This window comes from Mastigoproctus giganteus, chromosome 14, assembly GCF_048544385.1.
Source record: "Mastigoproctus giganteus isolate SK-2022 chromosome 14, ASM4854438v1, whole genome shotgun sequence".
In the NCBI taxonomy this organism is placed as follows: Eukaryota; Metazoa; Arthropoda; class Arachnida; order Uropygi; family Thelyphonidae; genus Mastigoproctus; species Mastigoproctus giganteus.
The window spans coordinates 99,950,795-99,971,203 of record NC_143588.1 but is presented as its reverse complement, the minus strand read 5'-3'; the positions used below and the strand labels follow the sequence as shown (position 1 = coordinate 99,971,203).

General features: G+C 36.8%; 1 protein-coding gene across 3 annotated transcripts in view; it reads left to right on the top strand.

The window, feature by feature from the left end:
• LOC150075440 (transmembrane and coiled-coil domains protein 2-like) overlaps positions 1-20,409 on the top strand; it is a 155,949-nt gene that overhangs the window by 112,905 nt on the left and 22,635 nt on the right. For all 3 annotated transcript variants that reach the window (XM_090389306.1, XM_090389308.1, XM_090389305.1), the window contains one exon: positions 8,590-8,655. In XM_090389306.1, the coding sequence (XP_090245432.1) occupies positions 8,590-8,655 (66 nt within the window). The remainder of the gene's footprint in view (positions 1-8,589; positions 8,656-20,409) is intronic.

Here is a 20,409-nt window from a genome sequence, read left to right as displayed (position 1 = left end):
CATCTTCTAATACTATTATACAGAGTTGAAACCTGGACTCCAAAAACATCTAGCATAAACAAACTGTGATGTTTGTAAACAAACAAAACATCTAGCATAAACAAACATCTAGCACTACAAAATGTGGATCTACAGACACATGCTAAAAATACCTTGGTTAGACAGAATCACAAACATTTTTAAGTCTTGAAAAGAGCTGGAAGAAAACGTGGAATTAATGAGTTTAGTGAAGAGAAGGAAAACTTGTCTATCTGGGACACATTCTTAGAAATGAGAAATATAAAACTGCTTCAAGTAATAATAGAGGGGAAAATAGTGGGAAAGTGAGGAGGAGGAAAATTTCATGGCTGAAAAACATCTGCAACTGGACCAGTAGATCAGCTGAGGATCTTTTTCATCTCGCCCAAGACAGAGAGAGAGAGGCATAGTGATTGCCAACCTCCAGTAAGGAGACCTCATCAAAAGAAAGGGATCTGGGACTTATGATATGATCAGATATGAAGTTCAGTAAACAAGTGGCCAGGTAAATCTATGTTGTCTTATCAACTATTTATCAAAAAATAGCATGTAAAAATATGAGGGCATTATCTCACTGTATAAGGCAATTGTAAGACTGCACTTTGAATACAGTGTCCACGTATAGAGATCTCACCTAGACTGAATTGCAGGAAGTTTTCTTTAAGCAAGTTGTTGATTACCGGAACACAGTTACTCATTAGCTGGATGTATCTCTGCAAGTAGTCGAGGTTGACAGCTTGGAGAAATTCAAAGATCAACTGGATATTTACCTATGTGAGGAGGGAAGCACATAATTAGTCTGTTTCCTTATCTACTTTTGTATATATTTTCTTTTATGTTTTGATGTGAGAACATCTTTGGCAGCACCTACTAAATTTCAGACTGAAGTAAAACTAATTTGTCACGAAAATGCAATGCAGAAATGATGTTAATTATGTCACTTCCTAAACGACGTCTCTTCTGTTTGCTACTTAATCTTCCAAATCAACTAACGTTGATTCTTTTCATAACATGGTAATGAAAATGCGAGACAGATGAAAATGACACAAATGACATAATTTCCATAAAGGTTACTAATCTTTGCGTTACTTTTAGGTATTTCGATTTGTATATATTGATTACGAAATAAAAGCTTTTGTATTGCATATATGTTATTGATCATTCACAAATTTCCATAAGTTCAGCTGGAAGACGATACAATGGATTTATGCCTATTAGCCTAATTTCCATGTGGCTGTCATCAAAAATGATTGATCTATCATGATTTGTTACAATCAAATGAGAGCGTGTTGACCAAATATTGAAACCAAGGTTTTTACCGCTCGGTTTCTTATTAACCCGATCAAATAGCTGGACGTGTATTTTCTTGTATTTTATATGCACTTATATACAATGATCGTCATCAATCTCCCTTGGCAAGCGATGGACCATCATGTTGACTGAAACAGGCACATTATAACTTTGCCCAGAATGCCGTATGCATGTCTCAGGTGCCTTATCTGCATGAATGGTAAGGAAGGAGAAATAAACCCCTCTGTCACTGAATCCAACTTCAGTAAATGCAATGGAATTTTTGGGTGGACAGAGCTGTTTGACTTAAATAGCACTGGAATAAAATAAAAAAATGTTTTTCTCAAGTGATCCTCTACAGCTATTGCACACAAGGATCCTGCCGACGTCAACATCGGGAAATGCAGTGCATATCAATGGTGTATCTTTAGCAGTTTCTTTGTGCTGTTTTCAAAACCATAGACGATTGCAAATTTAGCATATAGAACAGAAATCATTTTTCATAAATATCCTTTCAAACTCACAATGTGCATTCTTATGTAAATAGTAGTTGGTGTAAGGAAAAGGAGCTTGATCGTTTAAACTCATCTGCTCAGCAATTGGAGAAATATTCCATTGTACATAATTAATACTCACTTCGGGTACATCACTGTTAGATGGAGTGGCATTGCTGGTTGAAGGCACTGCAAAATCCAACGCTTGGTCTTCTGTTTGTCTTTTATGCAATCTCGATAGTCATTCTCACGCACTCATTGCTAAGTCCATGTCTTTATTTTCTTAGGTTGGCTCAATTGATACACTCAGCAATGCTCTGCATTTGACTTCGGCATCATTGAACACAAAGGCTATAGCAGTGTGGCATTAAGTCCCTTTCACTAAACAGAAAGTTACTGACGTGAAAACATCTATAGTGGCACCTAACAATGGAATAACGAAAATGCGGATTGCAGGAATACAAATACTTGTATTGTTGCAATCATACTATTCAACAAATGGCTACAATCAAATGGGCAATTAGGCTATTGGCTTGGATTTCGCTAACCTCTTCCAAACTTTAATTCGATAGAGTAAGTAGTGGGTGTGAGCACAAACCATTACATTGTTCATATAAATATTTCGGACTGAAGTATGACACTGATGTCACTAATGTTCATTTGGTAGAGTAAGTAGTGAGGCACCTCCGTAGCAAGGTGGGAAGGAGCAACAGTGCGTAGCACACGCGTCTTGATTAGACCGGGGTTCGAGCCCATCACCATCAAATACGGAGGATGCGGAAAGGTCAGGGAATGACCACCGCATATCCCGGAGCAATATGGCCTTAGTTGCTAATGCTCCTAAAAACCAAATAACAAATAACAACAGTAAGTAGTGGGCATGAGCATAAAACGTTACATCATTCATAACTTCGGTTCCAGCCGTTCAATTTTAAAACGGTTCTGATTTTCGTCAAAGTTGTTTTCATATAAAACATCTTTCATGCATATAGGGTATACACGTGGGTTTTTTATATCTTCCTTTATATTTTTATTGTTATTTTTTATATGTTTTTATTACTTTTACTCTTTTTATCATTATTGCATTTATTATTATCATTTATTTATTTAATTTTTTATTGTTATATTTTTCGCTGGCAGCAAAAGCCTGTGGATTCCTTACACTAAATAGCTAATAATAATGCTGCTACCGATCTGTCACCAATGCTGATTAGTATTAAAATCAAATTATAAGGAAAGAAGTTTAGGCTGAATTGTAGAGAGTTTTCTTTTACCCAGTAAGTTGTTGATTACTGGAATAAATTGTCTCCATAAATGGTTGAGGCTGACAGCTTGAGGAGATTCAAATATCAACTGAGGTTCTTTTCTGAAGCTAGAGTTAAATAGGTAAAGCATTTCAAGATGCTTGATGTAGAAGTTTTCCAAGTGTGTTTTATAGTTCTGTTAACGTGGCATTTGTCCTACATTCATTCAGCTTTTAAAGCTTCTATACCATCTTGCATATTGTGGATATTTGTCATCTCTGGCTTGTCAGGTCATTCATTTATGGTGCCTACTTCCCCACTGTTACACACCAAACCGTACAGAAAACATGGTCTAGAGCAGGGTTTTCCAAACTTTTTTAGTCACAAAACACTTTTCATCGCACAATATATTGATGGAACATTTGCGAAACACAAGTTTAGCAGGAGCCAAAGAACTGTTTGTAATATTTTATTACATACGACGCACTGTGTATCAGGAGCATCTTTATTTTCAACACATGTAAAGCTGAAATTCAAATAACTGTCATCATACTTTCGATTTGGTCTTTTATTAGTTGGTTCCTGTTTTTACACTTCGAATTTTTTGGGGAACAAAAGACTGCGATTGTTCATCCTCACTTTGAAGTGTGACAATATTGCATTTGTTTTCATCGACCACGGTTGCACTACTAGAAGTACTTTGCTTCTTGTAAAGTTTCTTTTTTCAACCACAAATTGATGGTCATTTATTTTAATAATAATATTTTGAAATACTGATAATTATAAAAACAAAAAAATGTAAACAAGGAAGTGATTTTAGCATTAGTAGAGGCATATGATGCAAGAAAGCGAGTTTATGCAGCATCAACCAAAAAAAAAAAAAAATCTTCCATTTTATTTGTTCCAAATGCCTATCCAGCTCAGCCTTGAATTTATTTAGGCTATTAGCTTCCACAACAAAAGATGGAAGCCTGTTTCTTTCTTTTACCCAGTACTACCCGCTGACTAAAGGAAAATTTCCGCACGTCTATTCTACAACTATCTTTCCTCAATTTGAAACTGTGCCTCCTCAGGTTCTTAGTCTGAGCAAGAGGAAGAATTCCATCAGCATTCAGCTTGCTCAACCCATTCAACGCCTTGTATGCCTCAATCAGATCAACTCTCAGGTGCCTACTCTCTAGGCACTGAAATTTACAGAACTTAAGCCTTTCTTGGTAAGAGCACCCCCCTTTGTTCCCCTCACCAGTCTTGTTTCCCTTCTTTGTATTCATTCTAGGAACTCTACATCCTTCCTAAAATGAGGCCTGCAGACCTGTACACAGTACTCAAGGTGTGGCCTGACCATTGCCTTGTATAACGGGATAATTACCTGTCCCTGCTAGCAAAATTCCTATACATCATTGACAAGACTCCATGACCTGCCATGGCAGCGTGTCTGCACTGCTCAGCGAACTTCATATTTGACTGCACAATTACTCCCAGGTCTTTTTCACTTTCCACTTCCCTGAGTGTAGTATCATAGTTGGTACGTTTCTCTTTGATTATTGCTACCCATATGCAGTACTTTGCATTTGTCAATGTTAAACTTCAGTTGCCACTTCTCAGCCCATTTTCCCATCTTATCTTGATCCAATTGGACTAGCATACTGTCTTTACCGTCGTAACAACCCTGCCAACTATCAATATCATTGATAAATATACAAAACAGCAATGGGCCCAACACCGAACCCTGGGGAACTCCACTAATAACATTTGTCTACGAAGAGCAGTGTCCATTGATTACCATTCTCTGTCGTCTCCCACTCAACCATCCATTTATCCATTGTAGCAACTTACCCTTAATGCCATACCTCTCCAATTTGTACAGCAGTCTTCCATGTGCAACAGTATCAAAAGCTTTCCAGAAATCCAAGTATATGAAATCAAAATTATTTTTGGCATTCAGTTCCTTTGTGAACACATCATAGTATCCAATCAAATTGGTCAGACAAGACCTCCCTTTAACAAACCCATGCTGTGTCTTAACTATTACTGCAATCTTGTCTAGATGATCCTGCAATGCTTCTTTAACCAGTGATTTCATTATTTTCTCTGGAACACAAGTTAAACTAACAGGTCTGTAGTTACTTGTATCACCTTTTGAACCCCCCTTTGTGAATTGGTGATACATTTGCACAGCAGTCCATGGGGACCTCCCCTGAGTCCAAGGAAGCTCTCATAATTATGGCTAAGGGTTGGCTTACTTCTTTTGCTGCCTCCTTTAATATAACTGGATAGATTCCGTCCACCCCATGTGCCTTTCTAATTTTACTTCAACAATTTCTCCTCCACTTTGCTCTCAGTTATTACAAAATCACTTAGCTTCCTGTTAGCATTTGATAAACGTCTGTCATTTCCTTCATTGAATAACACCTCATGTGAATGTAGATGCAAAATACTCATTCAGCTTATCAGCTACCTGAGCATGATCATCAATAGTCAACCCATCTATGTTAAGTGGTCCAATCTGATTCATCCCTTTCCTTCTAGAGTTTACATAAGTAAAGAACTCTTTGCTGTTTTTCTTTGCATCCTTTGCCAAAGATTTCTCGTAATCTGCCTTCGCCTGCCTAACCTCCTTTGTGACTTGATTACAGACTAGTTTATACCTGTCATAGGCTTCTATAGTTATGATATATGATAGTTATTATATATTATATACAGGGTGTCTCAAAAATACACAACATAACTTCAGGAATGAGTTCCTCATATGTAGACAATAAAAATATTTTTTATCAACATAGTTCCGGAAATGCTTGGTTCCCGATTTATTAACCGGAATGTCTTATCTCCCACAGGTAATTTCCTTCATCACAAGGTACTGACAGCATCTAGTGGTTTTCCATTCCGAAACATTATAATAATCCTTACATGGAGCTTGGCACAAGGGAAAAGAGACAGCGCTGATGTTAAAAATTATAACATAAAACATACTATTTGCAAATGTAAACATACTATGTACTCAAATCAAGAGCAAGCAGATATGTATGGTTTGGCGGCAGTGCTCTGGAGGCTCGTTGTTTGTACCACGAAAGGTTCCCAGAATGAAGATGTCCAGACAGGAAAACGTTTGAAGGTATCTATCGCCGCCTTTGTGAACATGGGACCTTTACACCTCGTGCTGCCGACAGAGGACGACCAAGATCTACGACTCCTGAAATAGATGGTTGGACCAACTACTTCAGGATGCTACCTCCACGCTCCAACTACCTCCACGCTCATCTGATTTAAACCCACTAGATTTCTTCTTGTGGGGCCATTTAAAGTCATTGGTATATTCGACTCTGGTAGGCTGATGTGGAAACTCTCCGCAATCCAATTGTGGCAGGTTGTGAGACAATACGAAACATGCCAGGAATTTGGCATTGTCTTTGCGAGTCCATGAGACGTTGATGTGAGGCCTGAAGGTGGACATTTTGAACAATTACTATAAGGTGATGTGAACAGTTAAGTGTCATAGACAGACCTTCAAAACTCGGAAACCAAGCATTTCCGGAACTATGTTGATATAAAATATTTTTATTGTCTACATATGAGGAACTCATTCCTGAAGTTATGCCGTGTATTTTTGAGACACCCTGTATTTTATTATATATATTATATATTTATATTATATTATATTATATTATATTATATATTAATATATATATATATTAATATATTATATAATAGTTATTATATATGATGTTTGTTTGTTTGTTAGTTATTTGGTTTTTAGGAGCATTAGCAACTAAGGCCATGTTGCTCCGGGATATGTGGTGGTCATTCCCTGACCTTTCCGCATCCTCCGTATTTGGTGGTGACGGGCTCGAACCCCGGTCTTACCAAGAAGCGTATATATGATGTACTCCAGGCTAAATTGCATACTAAATTGCTATCGTAGATGGCTTTACCTCTACACATACTTTTCTATGCAAAGCCCACCAAAATAAAGTGTTCTGCAGTCTATTTGCTTATTAGTCTATGCCAGTATATTAATAACTGAAAAAAATAATATTAAAAATTATAATGATACAAAAGTGGTGTCCGCTACAAATATGCAAAATTTATTTATTTTATTTTATCTACTTTTTTAATTATTAATTACGATTTTTCGCGGAACACAGTTTGAGAAACACTGGTCTAGAGAATGGCATAAATTTTAAATAAATAATAGCATATTGGGTGGTTATTATTAAAGTGTGTCACATCAGCTGACTGTTACTGGAAAACTGTTAATGATAGAAAGATGAGAGTTGGAATGAACACTATCCAACACATGCAAAAATAGAAAGTGCAAAAGAAGAAGAAAAAAATAATTTGCAGAAATTCCCACAGAAACAGTTGGCACTTGTGTGAAACTTCTGAAGTACTGTTTGGATTCTAGGTATGAAGAATGAGATATTCAACATGATTACCATTTGTGCTGACTATGTGCTGAAGTCGTATGGCATGGTTAGCAATTACCTGAAGCATGTCATGGGGGGGTGGATGTTAGCAGCATCCTTGTGATGTTTCCTTCAAAGCAGCAGGAGATTGTGTATCCTCGATGCACTTTACTCTTAAAATATTTCCATAAACAAAAGTCATAAGGATTGGGCCCTAGAGATTGAGGTGGCCAAACATTGTGCAAAAAAATTATTGCTGGAACTGGCCAAGCGAAAACACCAATGATCAATGTGTCACTTGCTGCCAAGCATAATCATCCCTTCACACAGTCCTCAAAAAACCCTTGTACAAGCTGCTATGCTTTTTATATAAAGATAAATATTGTTCAAGGTGTAGAATAAATAGATATCAGATAAGTTTAATGAAAGAGAAGAAAAATGCATGGGATGATTGTAAATTATAAGAGGACAAAGAATCTGACAGTAAATATATTCTGTAATCAACTTAGGGTAAGACATGCTGAGGGTTGAAGAGTGTCCTTTTTTCTTTTTTTATAATAATCCTGACATGGAGCTTGGCACAAGGGAAAAGAGACAGTGCTGATGTTAAAAATTATAACATAAAAAATACTATTTGCAACTGGGCTGCAAGTAGAATATAATATTTTTGCTCTCTAAGGGAAATAAAAAATATGAAATGGTAGTTGACTTTACCTGTACTCAACATTTTTTATCCAAAAGACAGTATTATTAGTGGAGGGGGGTGGTGTCTATATCTGATGCAAGTTATTATTTAAAAAAATCATAGTATTTATGTTCTATTCAGTTTTATTTTGACTATACATAAAAGTTTTTTTTCTTTTTATCACATCTGTGGTATAATACCATCTAAGTTAACATATTGCTGGATTTTGAATAAATTTTTTTTACCTTAAAACCTTAAAAAATATTCACATGTCATTGTATTCTGTAATTTTGACTTTTTTCTAATTTGAACTACCCCTCTCCCATTAATCTGAACTGAGGTTTTACTGTAATATTATTGTGTGTGGGTGTGTGCATGCACCTGCTCACTCACACGTGTATGTTTTCATATTTGTACAGATAATTTTAATAAAATGATTTGCTCCCTTTCAGACTCAGTTACAACAGGAATGTGCCTTTTTTAACCAAGCTTTGCAAGATGAAAGGTATAGGTACGAGGTAAGCAATAAGTCAGGTATTTCAAGCATTTTCAGTTTTTTATGTTTAGGCAGAATATCATAAGAAAATGAAGATTGTGCTGCTTATCTCAGAAATTTAATTTCATCAAAGCACTAAAATTTGATTTGTTTGCTTAACTTTTAATTAGATGGGGGCACTACACTAGTGACACTCCAAGTGCTTTAGTGAGTTCATTCCCTCGTGAGTTTCCAAATACAGTCAATTCCGGTTATTTGGGACACATCAGGACTAGTGCATTTTGGCCTGATTAAGCAGCTGCCCCAATTATCTGAAGTTTCACGTAAATAGTTAAAAATACAATGAACCCCGCTTTACAATTGGTTCACTGTACAATAAAATCATGTTACGATGGAGTCACCATAGTAAAGTACCGTTCACTATCCAATGTGTAGTAAGCGCCGGTCATTGTGATCACGTTTGTGAATTGAATTTTAATTCTATTAAACAGCGATTCTAATTAGCAAAAATAGGAGGAATATTATCCACAGGCTATAAAAGTAAAGATATATTAAGCACAAATTTACCCTTTATTACCTTACCAATTAAAAAAATAAATGATACGTGAAAATCAGAAGAATATACGTGATAATAGGAATAATTAATACGTACTGTAATATGTACATACTAACTAGTTGACGTTTGTGGGTGGAGGTTAAAATTTAAAACAGTAAAAAGATAAGCAATCAATAACAAAGAACACAGCACACACAAATTGCAAGTAACACAATACGCGGAAGTGAGAACGGAGTAGCAAGTTACGAAGCTTTAAATATAGGAATGAAGAGAAGATTATGAAAATTAATTTTTTTATATGATTGAAGATTTCATGGAAATGTAAACACATTTCACCATAACCCACAGAATTCCAGCTGTTGGTATTATTGCAAATTCAATAAGATCAAGTTTACTATCTGTTTATGATAGATTGCACTAACAGAAAAGCCCAATAAACAGGTGACTGCTAATTGTTTTTATTGTTCTATGGTTGTGACCTCCAGAAATCCGACCGAACCACGTGGTACTGTCGGAGACAATCGTAGAGTAATCTCCAGTGCTGCGGTCTCTTGTCCCCGATTAAGCGGCATGTTGTCCCAATTAAGCGAGGTAAACCCTGGCTATTTTCTCGATTGGGTTCTGTTTTTTAAGATTTTCTCCAAATAAACAGCTGCCCCGATTAACTGGTGGCCCAAATAACTGGAATCCACTGTACTTCAAAGTATTTGTCTATTTAATACAGCAAAAGCAGAAAACTGTATCATCACATTTCATGACTTATGTCCAAGTAATAACAGTATACAGTGAAACTTAGTATATAAAGTTTATCAAATTATATGTACTGGTGGAAAATAAAATAATTCAATTGCATCAAATCTGAGTACAAAATGCATGGGCAGCTAACAACTCTGCTGTCGGTTAACTTTCACATTCATGTTTTGTTGAGCTGACATCCAATTCCATCTACTTCTCAACCCATTATCATACCCACGAAAGACTTATATCTTAGTAATGTTAATCTTAGTACAGTCAGTCCTCGTATAACATGTGTTTACACTACACGAATTCGATCATACATGATTTATAAATAGGGGAACGATATCTTATATAACACGAACCGAATTCACTTATGCACGATTCGCCTTTGTGTTTACAAGAAATGGCAGTCGAACGCAGAATCACCCCAACCGAACGCAACACGATAGGAATGAAGAGAAGATTCTGAAAATGTATTTGTTTTTTATATCAGTGAAGGGGAAACACATTTCACCATAATAACGTAAAAACCAACACAATTCCAGCAATCGGTATAATCGCAAATGCAATTAGATCGAGTTTACTACCAGTTTATAACAGATTCCACTAGCAGAAACACAACTGGAAATTGTTTTTATTGTTTTATGGTAGTAACCGCTAGAAATGTGCTTTAGTAAAATGTGAGGTATTAATAGTGTATCTCTGCCTTAATGGTGTTATTTATTCAGTTGTTACACAGGCGCAGCTTTGTTTATGTGTATCAAGCGTGCCTCCTCATTTTGTAATTGTGCTTTATTCCCTAAAAATGAGTGAAATACTTAATTAAAAGGTGTGAAAAGGAAGAGTCCTGGTGAAGACACTGCAGATTCAGAGAGAAAAAGAAAAGCAATATCGATAAACAGAGGCGGACTGGATCAAAAATTCTTACCCGGGAAAATTTATAGTGGCCTCATACTAGCATTTATGGCCAAAATCACACCGGCCTCCGGGGTTTCCCCAGTAAGGCTTATGGCCAGTCCGCCTCTGTCGATAGAAAAAAAATATGAAATTGTGAAATGCTTTGAGCAAAATGAAAAAAATGAAAGACCATATTGCACGTGCTACAGACCTAAATGAGGCAACGCCAAGAATTACAAAGAATGCAGAGAAAATAAAAACAACTTTCATAGCAGGAACAACTCAAAGTGTAATTAAAATCCATTAGATTAAGACACAAAGAATTGGAAGAGATGGAACGGCTGTCATCTATTTGGATAGAAAATCAAACAAAAAACATGTTTGCTTACGATAGAAGCAAAAGCATTAGCAATATTTTATTATGTAATAGTAATTATTTATTACTTATTTATTTATTGTGTTTGGTAATGTTTTGGTTACAAATGTGTGTTCAATCTTGGGTGGTCGGCACCTAACCCTATTTTTCCCGTAGGGCCTGTTGTTTATATTGCACGATTTTGCATTGCATGAGGGTTTCTAGGAACACAACTATCGTGCTATACAAGGACTGACTGTACTGTTATCTTAGTAATGTTAAAATTAACAGTCCCGACTTGCTCCTTAACACTTTTCTCAAAATGTCCATAGCATTATGAATAAACTGTCTGAACTGGAAACTCTGTTTGTATAATCACTGTGGCTTTATAATCCTGATGGAAATTTAGCTAAAAGTTTTCAGTTCTTTCAACTGCTCACTATAATTGTATCATAAAAAATCAGTCTGGCAAAACAGTTGAAGGTGCAGTCTTAGTACAGTATATACTCATTAATTTGATATTGGATTATTTGAGATGTCATGTATGTAGTGTAGCTATTAAATAATGAGACTGCATGCGAAGCCACTATACACCAAGTACCACTTGTGATACAAAGGCACATCAATTGACCTTGAACCTTTCCCTAGTTGTCTGCCAAGTAACATTTCATCACACTCATTCATTTTGCAGTGAGACAGGTTTTCATTACCTTATGTTTTTGCAGTTTGCCAGAAAAATCCATCTGGTATCCATGAAAACTAAAAATGCAAACTGTGACATTGATTAGAAGTGATTGTTATTTAAGCATTAGAGTGGTTGCATCAGAACTCAATATGGACAAAGAAAAGTTAGTTAAAAAAAATTTTAACTAAATTTTCAGTTAAAACAAATTTTAACTGAAAGTTTAGGCATGAGAAAAGTGTATGCCGAATGATGCCAAAAATTTTGAATGAAGATCAAAGAATGAGAAAGCTGCAAGTTTGGGAAGGTGTTTTGAAAAAAAAAATTGAAGAAGCTCCAGACTTCCTAGTACTATAATTACTTGCAATGAAAGTTGGCTGTTCCAGTACAACCTAGAAACTAAAAGACAGCAAATACAATGGAAGACAAAACTCCCCCAGGCCAAAAAAAAAAAGCAAGAATGTCAAAATAAAAATGAAAACCATGCTTTTTGTTTTCTTTGATATTAAAGGAATTATTATAGCTGAATATGTCTGACCAAATCAGACCGTCCATCAAACATGCTGCATGAAAAAATTTGAACAACAAGATCTGAATTGTGAAAGGATGGTTGGATGCTCCATCGAGACAATGCATCTCTGTTTTGCCAGTTTCTGACCAAAAAACAAATCCTTGTGTGTGAACATTCACCTTACTCACCAAACCTAGCCCCTTGTAACTTTTTTCTCTTCCCTAAACTAAAAAATCTATTTGAGGGAACTCATTTTCAGTCCATTGAAGACATTCAAGAAAAAACAACTGAAGTGTTTAAAGGGCTTACAGAATATGACTTCCAGAAATGTTCTGTGCTTGGAAGAAACATATGGAACAGTGTGTGCAAGCACATGGCAATTATTTTGAAGGGGGATAACTTGTAAGGTACGAAATATATCATTATATTTGTTTTATTGCAAAATTTTCATTATCATTATTTAACAGGCACATCTTGTATTTTGAAGTTGCTACTGTTGTCACATGTAAAATTTTGTATTGACTAATAACAGTATAGAATTTAGTATGGATAATTTGAATGCAAAGTCTGAATTGGGCCCCATGGCTTGTGAATAGCTTACTAAATCAGAAAGGCTACTGAATCCACTACTACAATCAAACACCATCATAATAAAATTGAATCTAACTATAGCGAAAATTTGCTGCTGTGCAGTATATATGTCACCTTTAAATTTTAGATTTCTCTCCACTTCCCAAAAATTATGTAAAGAATCACAAAGAGTTCACATACCTCAAAGTCATGCTGAGGCAAATATGGAATCCATTTTGTTGACACTACTGAAACCAAAATACACTGATTATTAATGATATAAAACAGATGATTTCCAGTGCAGGTGCTGAACATTTTTCTGCATGCACGTGTTTAGTATGAAAGAGAATACCAATAAATGTGCTTAGAGAAAAAATGCTTTTGTAATGGAATATAAAAAAAAAAAAAAAAATCAACTATTGAAGTATAGAAATATTTCTCACATTTAATAACAAAGATTGCTGAATTTTGTGTTTGCTACCATAATTAGTGTTGCTAGGTGATCTTAAAAAAGTAGATAGGTTTGTGGGATGGTTTCTATAAAAATACCAGACGCACATAAAGAAAGTTTGATTTAGAAACAAAAGCAACACAAAGTTATTTCATACAGATTCAGTGCACAGACTGTTACATTCATCTATCCAACGTTGAAATTGCATTGAAACAATGAAACGAAACTTTATTTATTCAAATCTTTATTACACTAATAATAATAATGATGATAATACAATTTGATACATTGCAATGTTGCCCTTCACGGCCACCAGGCCAGGGGTTAACAGTAATAATACAATATAATAATAAATAAAGAGCATTGATATATTCAAACATAAGGAAAGGCTTAAGTCGAAGTACAGCTCAAAACTCCAAGTATAATACAGTTATTTACAGTACAATATATAAAGAAGATATTGGGGGAAACAAATAATTTCATATACAATAATAATATAAACAGGCAACATTCTTTGCACTGAACAGAAGTAGTTAGTTCATCATTATTCACTGTCATACTGAAAAGTTAGTATGGCATCTTCACATCAGGTGGTACTGATGGCTTGCAGCTTTAAGACGAGCTTTGAGGAGAAGGATCAGGGACAGGGAAGTACAATTCAAGGATGAGATGTCTGTATTCCCTGTCAGAAGCGAACTTATTACGGTCAGCATCCAAGGACTAGGCACATGAAAGTAGCTGAAAAGGCAGAAACCTATCGGATAGGTGGAGATGGCTGAGATGTGGGCATAGAGTTGGAGTCGCTCTGAGAGAAGGCTGAGGGACTCTCCATGAGCACAGGTCCCAGAATGATGGTGCCGAAATATCGCCAACCATCATTTTGATAGTCATGGTAAGACGTTTCATCCTGACCAGTGCGGGGAGCCTGTGAATTTGAATAAACCTGGCCATTTCAGTTGTCCTTGGCTGTGGAGGAAGTTTATGTTTGTTTATGGCCCATTTTAAGAGCCAAAACTCAGCAGAAAAAAGTGTCCTGATTGTGCTAATTGCAGCTGATGCCCATACCTGGCCATTTCAGTTGTCCTTGGCTGTGGAGGAAGTTTATGTTTGTTTATGGCCCATTTTAAGAGCCAAAACTCAGCAGAAAAAAGTGTCCTGATTGTGCTAATTGCAGCTGATGCCCATACCTCTGCAGCATATAAAAGCAGAGAGTTATACTGTGGTTTTTATATATTTTCTAGTAGTTGTGACTTCATTGATATAATGTAAATGCTGTTTGACAATCCATCGGAGTCAAGCTGCCAGGGTGAGGAGCTTGTCTATGTGGTAACCGAAGCAGAGCTTAGGATCAAACACAACCCCAAGATCAGTATGCTTATTGATGATAGGAATAGGAGAATTACACAGAATTGGCCAAATATAAGGGGGCGTTTTCTTTAAAGAGAATATCATAAATTCAGATTTTTCTGGGTTTATTTTTAATCCGAACTCGTTGAGGTAGTTTTCAATTTCCGTGAGTGTATTATTAATTGATCCTGTTATCATGAGAAGATCATCGTATGGAGAAATCAGTGTGAGGAGCTTTATATCATCTGCATAACATAAGGTATCATACATGGACTCAACAAGTGGAGAGATAAGTGCTTTAAACAAGAGCCCAGATAAGACACCTGTGGCACGCCTGAAGAGATACTTTGCTCGTATATGTGCCCATGGACAGTAAGCTGGATTATTCTGTTTTGAAGGAGTGGTGTGAGGAACTGTAGAGTGTCTCCCTTGATCTGATATGATCTGAAAGTAGCTTCAGCATTGCAGGAATGTTTATAGAGTCGAAAGCTACTTCAAGGTCTACATAGGTGACTGCAAGCTCTGCTTGGGATTCAAATGCAGAGCGGATTGAGCTGGTGGTGGCTAAGAGGTTAGTCGCGGTGGATCTATGGGGAAGGGAGTAATGGATTTGAGGAGGCTGATGTGTGTGGAAGAAGTTGTTTAGTTAGAACAGGGAGAAGTACCTTCTCAAAGAGATTTAGAAGACTTGAGGCATTGGAAATTGGCCAGTAATGCTTAAGAAGTGTAGGAGATTGAATTTTGGGAATAGGCTTCACAAGGTAGATGTTCCACTGCTGGGGAAAGTAATGGCTTGACAAAACAGCATTAGATATAGTTAGAAGGGGATCCAAAATATATGGGCTAAGACATTTGATAATGAATTGGGGGATTCCATCCGCACCTGCCGTAGCAGAAGCTGATGTAGAATTATTGGCAGCAATAAGCTGCTCCCTGGAGATTGATACTCCAGACAGAGTGTCAGGTGGGATTCTAGTTGTTGGTGTATGAAGATCAGGACATTGTTCCATGTTCGGGGGAAATCTAGATATGAAGTCAAGCCACTGGTCAGGTTGAAGATTTAGGTGGAAATCAGAAGGCCGCTCAGAATAGGGGCATTTTCCGCTACGAAGGATTCTATCCATGTAATGCTTAATTGCTTGAGATTTCTGCTTATTAAATATTGCGCGAGCTCTGGAGTAGGCTATCCTGTCTTGGGCACTATGTGACTGCTTCCACATTTTGTGAAGATGCTGCTTTAACTTAAAGCTCATGTTAAGATGGGGAGTCCACCATGCTCTGGACCGAGGCATGATGAAAATTCTCTTTGATGCTGCAAAGGTCGCAATAGTCTTAAGCCAACTAGTAAGCAAATTCACTGCAATTTCGAGATCACAATTTTCTAAGACTGCCCATGGGATGACAGAGGCAGCCTCGACACATTTAGAAATACTCAAAAATCTGGGACTTACTATTACTTTGGTATTAGTCGAATTCACAACATTGAAGTTTGGAACGGGCATGCATAAAAGGACAACAATTGGCTTGTGGTCCGAATTGAAATAAGTCTCTGGCAAGTAATCAGGTGTGCAAGGAAAAGAAGCAAGGATGAGATCTAATTGGTTGTTACCTCTGGTTGGGAGATCATTGATCGTTTGTAACCCTGTACAAGATAAGTTTGATAGGAGCATTTGCTGAAGGTTAGCTAGCTGAGGAGGAAGATTAAAGTCTCCACAGATGAAGTGCAAGGCTGAAGTATGAAGCTGGTTGATGATCCAGTTAGATATTTGATGGATGGCTTCATAAAAAGGTGCTGGGGGTATATATATATAACAACTACATCTATGAGGACCCTATGGTAGCTGAGAGTAACAGCAAGAGCTTCGTATGCTGATGTTTGGCTAGTGACTTGATGAATAAGTGAGGTTTGTGAGCTCTTAAAGAAAATTGCAACACCACCTTTGCCCAACTCTAGAAGTGAAAGCAGATTTATATCCAGCTGGAACACAGGATATAAAATATTCTTGGTCCTTATCGAGCCAGGTCTCGGTGAAGCAGAGGATATTGATATCATTGGCGAGGAGAATTTGGTCAACGGTATCTAGCTTGTTGCAAAGGCTCCTAACATTCTGGTACAAGACTCTGACTGCATAATTCTTGGGGATATTTTTAAGGCACATACTTCTAGTGTTTTTATTGAAGACAGGTTTTCAAGTTCGTCGATTCGTAACCCATGTTGGGATGAGCATTCCCGAACTGTCTATCACTGGTGATTGCAGGCTGATGGAATCAGTTTGATGCCGATGTGGTTCACCACTAGTATAATTGCGACTTATACTGCGCACATTTTGAGACAGTACCTGGAGCGTGGAGCATTTATACTTGTCTCCTTGAAGCCTTGATTGCTATCGAGGAGGGTGGATTAGTTGAGATTGTTGATGGGGTCTGTTTTTCTCAGAAAAGGGTCTGATATATATTCCTTGGGGCCAAGAGGCAGGATCTACAACCTTTTGGTAGACAGCGGGTGAACACATTATAAGGAAGGAGGCATAGGATGTTTGCCGACTTTTACGCCATTTAACCTGAATTAAAAGGTTATGCTCCTTAATAAACATTCTCCTTGTAGATTCAGGAGAGGTTCTAGGTCCAAATCTGGAGGCGAAGATCTTGGCTCTGGTGGGAACGATGGAGATATTATATTTCTCGGCTAGTGTCAGACGAGATTTGGAGGCTGTTACTTGGCGGGATAAAGAGGTCTGGTAACAAATAACAGCATGATGTGGAGGGCGATCAATATTGGTAGCTCAGCGGCATCCTGAGGAATTTGAGGCAGGGTTAGCTGCTGGAATGAGGGAATTTTGTATATCTCCAGATGGGACATAGGTATCATTAGATGGGCTATTGGTAAGCACACCAGCATATGAGGTGGGCAGAACATGATGGGTGTTAGTAAAATTATTGTTTAATTCTTGGGCCTGTAGGGAGTCGTTATTTCCTGGTCGGTTCTCTCGCTGGGATACTTCTTCATTAGCGTGCAGCTGTGGTTGCTCACCAGCCACTGAGTGTCTGAGTATGTCTTTCTGATGAGTGCATGATCGGTCCCTGCTAACGTGCTCAGTCGGAGTGTCTGCAGATCTCCCTACTGATTGTCTTGAGTGTATTTGGATTTGGGAGCCATACTTTATAAGGCTAGGAGGCTTTACTGGATGAGTAGTTTTTGTCCTTTTGGGTATTAATGGTGGCTGAGATGTCAGCTTGCCATTTTGGCTCACCAAAGAATAGAGGTCCGAGAGCATATGAGTGATATGCTTATTTTGGATCCTCAGTGAGTAGACCTCATCCTTGAGATCCTCAATTTGGGACCTCAATAGGTAAATTAGGTGGATCACGAAATCTGCACTGTCTGGCTGTAGAGGAGGCGTCGGCACTGTAATTTCGGCATTAATTCTTGGAGAATTACCTTCATCTTGGAAAGTATCTGTTGTGACTATTGACTGGCTTGAGGTGGAGAATACGTTAGTGTTCGAGGCACAATTTTGATCATTGTTATGATCTGATGGAAAATTGGGGTGATTAGTATTGCATGTAACGTGATTGGCAGTGCCGTCAGGTGACGTTGCATTGCCCACTTCTTCATCACATGCAATGGTCATGAGTGAAGGTTCGGGCAAACCTTCAGTATTTGAATGAGAATATTGACTTGGATCAGGGATTGTCTGGTCGCTAGGGCTAGTTTCAGTCTGGGAGAGAGGACGTTCAGATATTTCAGAGACATCTCCAAGGCATTTGTCACATGCTAACCTTTTCTGATGTTGTTTGAAAAGATGTGTGATGTCTGTTTTAACTGAGTGGGCACAAAAGGTAAATTTGCATACATGACATCAAATGGTTGGTTCCTTCCCGTCGCGGAAGGCTAGGCAGACAGATTTTTGCAAGTTATTCTGTTTTTGTGAAATGCCTGATTTCGTGTCTTAAAATCACTTGGAAGCAGTAAACAATGCTCTCTTTTAGGAGTTAGTCTTTAATTCCTAGTAGTTTTTTCCTCTGGCACTATTCAGCTTGCAGCTTTTATATTTGTGTTTCACAGTGACGGCTATGAGAACACAAGAAAGCTTAAATAGTTGAGACGGGTGTACTTAACACAAAAGGTTGAAGAGAGGGAGCATTTTCCTAGGGATCTTGGTAATGCGATGCTTTGTGACTTGATCAAGGTTGGCGCATAGTCACCTTATGCCTTTAGAATAATGGGGCATTTGCCTGGTTCGTGAAGGCTAAAGCGCTATGCATACAATGTAATGGAGGGATTCAAAAGTGAGCAGGAATATTTAAAAATTAGAAATACCTGTTCATCATATCACGAAGATGATACCACATCAGGCTTGAGCAGAGGAAGAGGAATTCACTGGTAGGCGAATCATTTTATAAAGTTAAGTGTAACTATCTAAAACTAAATTTATATCAGGAGCATAAACGGACACAGTAAGGCACAACTCGCACATGTGCATTATTGTTCTGGCTATTTGAGAATAATAAATATTAAAGAATACAGTTCTACCTGAACATCAACAGTGGTTGAAAAATTTATAAAAACTCAGGAAAACAACTATAATTAGAACTAATTGTAACTAAAATTAAACTAACAAACATAAAATGATAATAAAACTTGCTTAATTAGAAAATGCCAGTTATTTGTATGTCTAATATTTTCTCAATTTGTTTATTGGACAGTTAGCTTAAATATCGGGCTGTCTCCAAGGCAAAAGTGGACACATGGCAATCCTAGCCATACAGCTAAATGTACTTTTTGGATATTATTTGCTGTTTAATACTTGTAATTCATGAAAAAATTACATTTCTCTCTTTTAGCATTGTAACTTACTCAATTTGGTTACTGAACTTAGTGAATTTTGTAACATAGCACAGATTGCTCTTTCAAATTACAGCTACATAAGCTAATCATAGGACATTTGAATGAACCAGTGATCGGTTTGCCTTACATAAATGATCAAGGATGGAGAGGTAGAAAATGTGAACTTTGTAACTTACCTTAGTTTGTGTGGAATTAAATGGGTTTTTTCCCTGTATGTGTGTATAAATGAGCCATATAAATGTGTGTGTGGGTACAGCTGAAAAATGTACATTTAATTACAGTTATGAAATTTTACCTTGGTTGTGTGGAATTAAAATTTTTTAATTTTATGTTTATATAAAAAATCTTTTATGTGTATAAATCAAGTCTCTATTTATGGAAGAGATTTACCGTGGAAAAGCTGTTTCAGAAGCTTTCCTCATGTTTATCCTACTTTGCTAAGCCAAGTTAAAACACAAAAGATATAAAAATTTTATCACATACCTCTATGTTTGAATTGTAAAATTCTAAAGTTTTGCAAGTTGGTGCTTATATTTATATATTTGTTTTTTTGTTAGTTTTTTTTCTGTGTAGTTTAATATAATCTTTTCTTTCAAAGCAGTTTCCATGTTTAATCTCTTTTGTAAATAGTGACTCATTTACACACATTTAATCGCTTTTATAAGTAGTGACTCATTTATACACGCATGTACAGGAAAAAAAACATTTAATTCCACACAAACTAAGGTAAAATTACAAACATACAATTTTCCAGCTGTAAGTTACAAAGTTCATTGAATAAGTGACAGTACTAAAAAAAAGAGAATGTCACTTTTTTTGC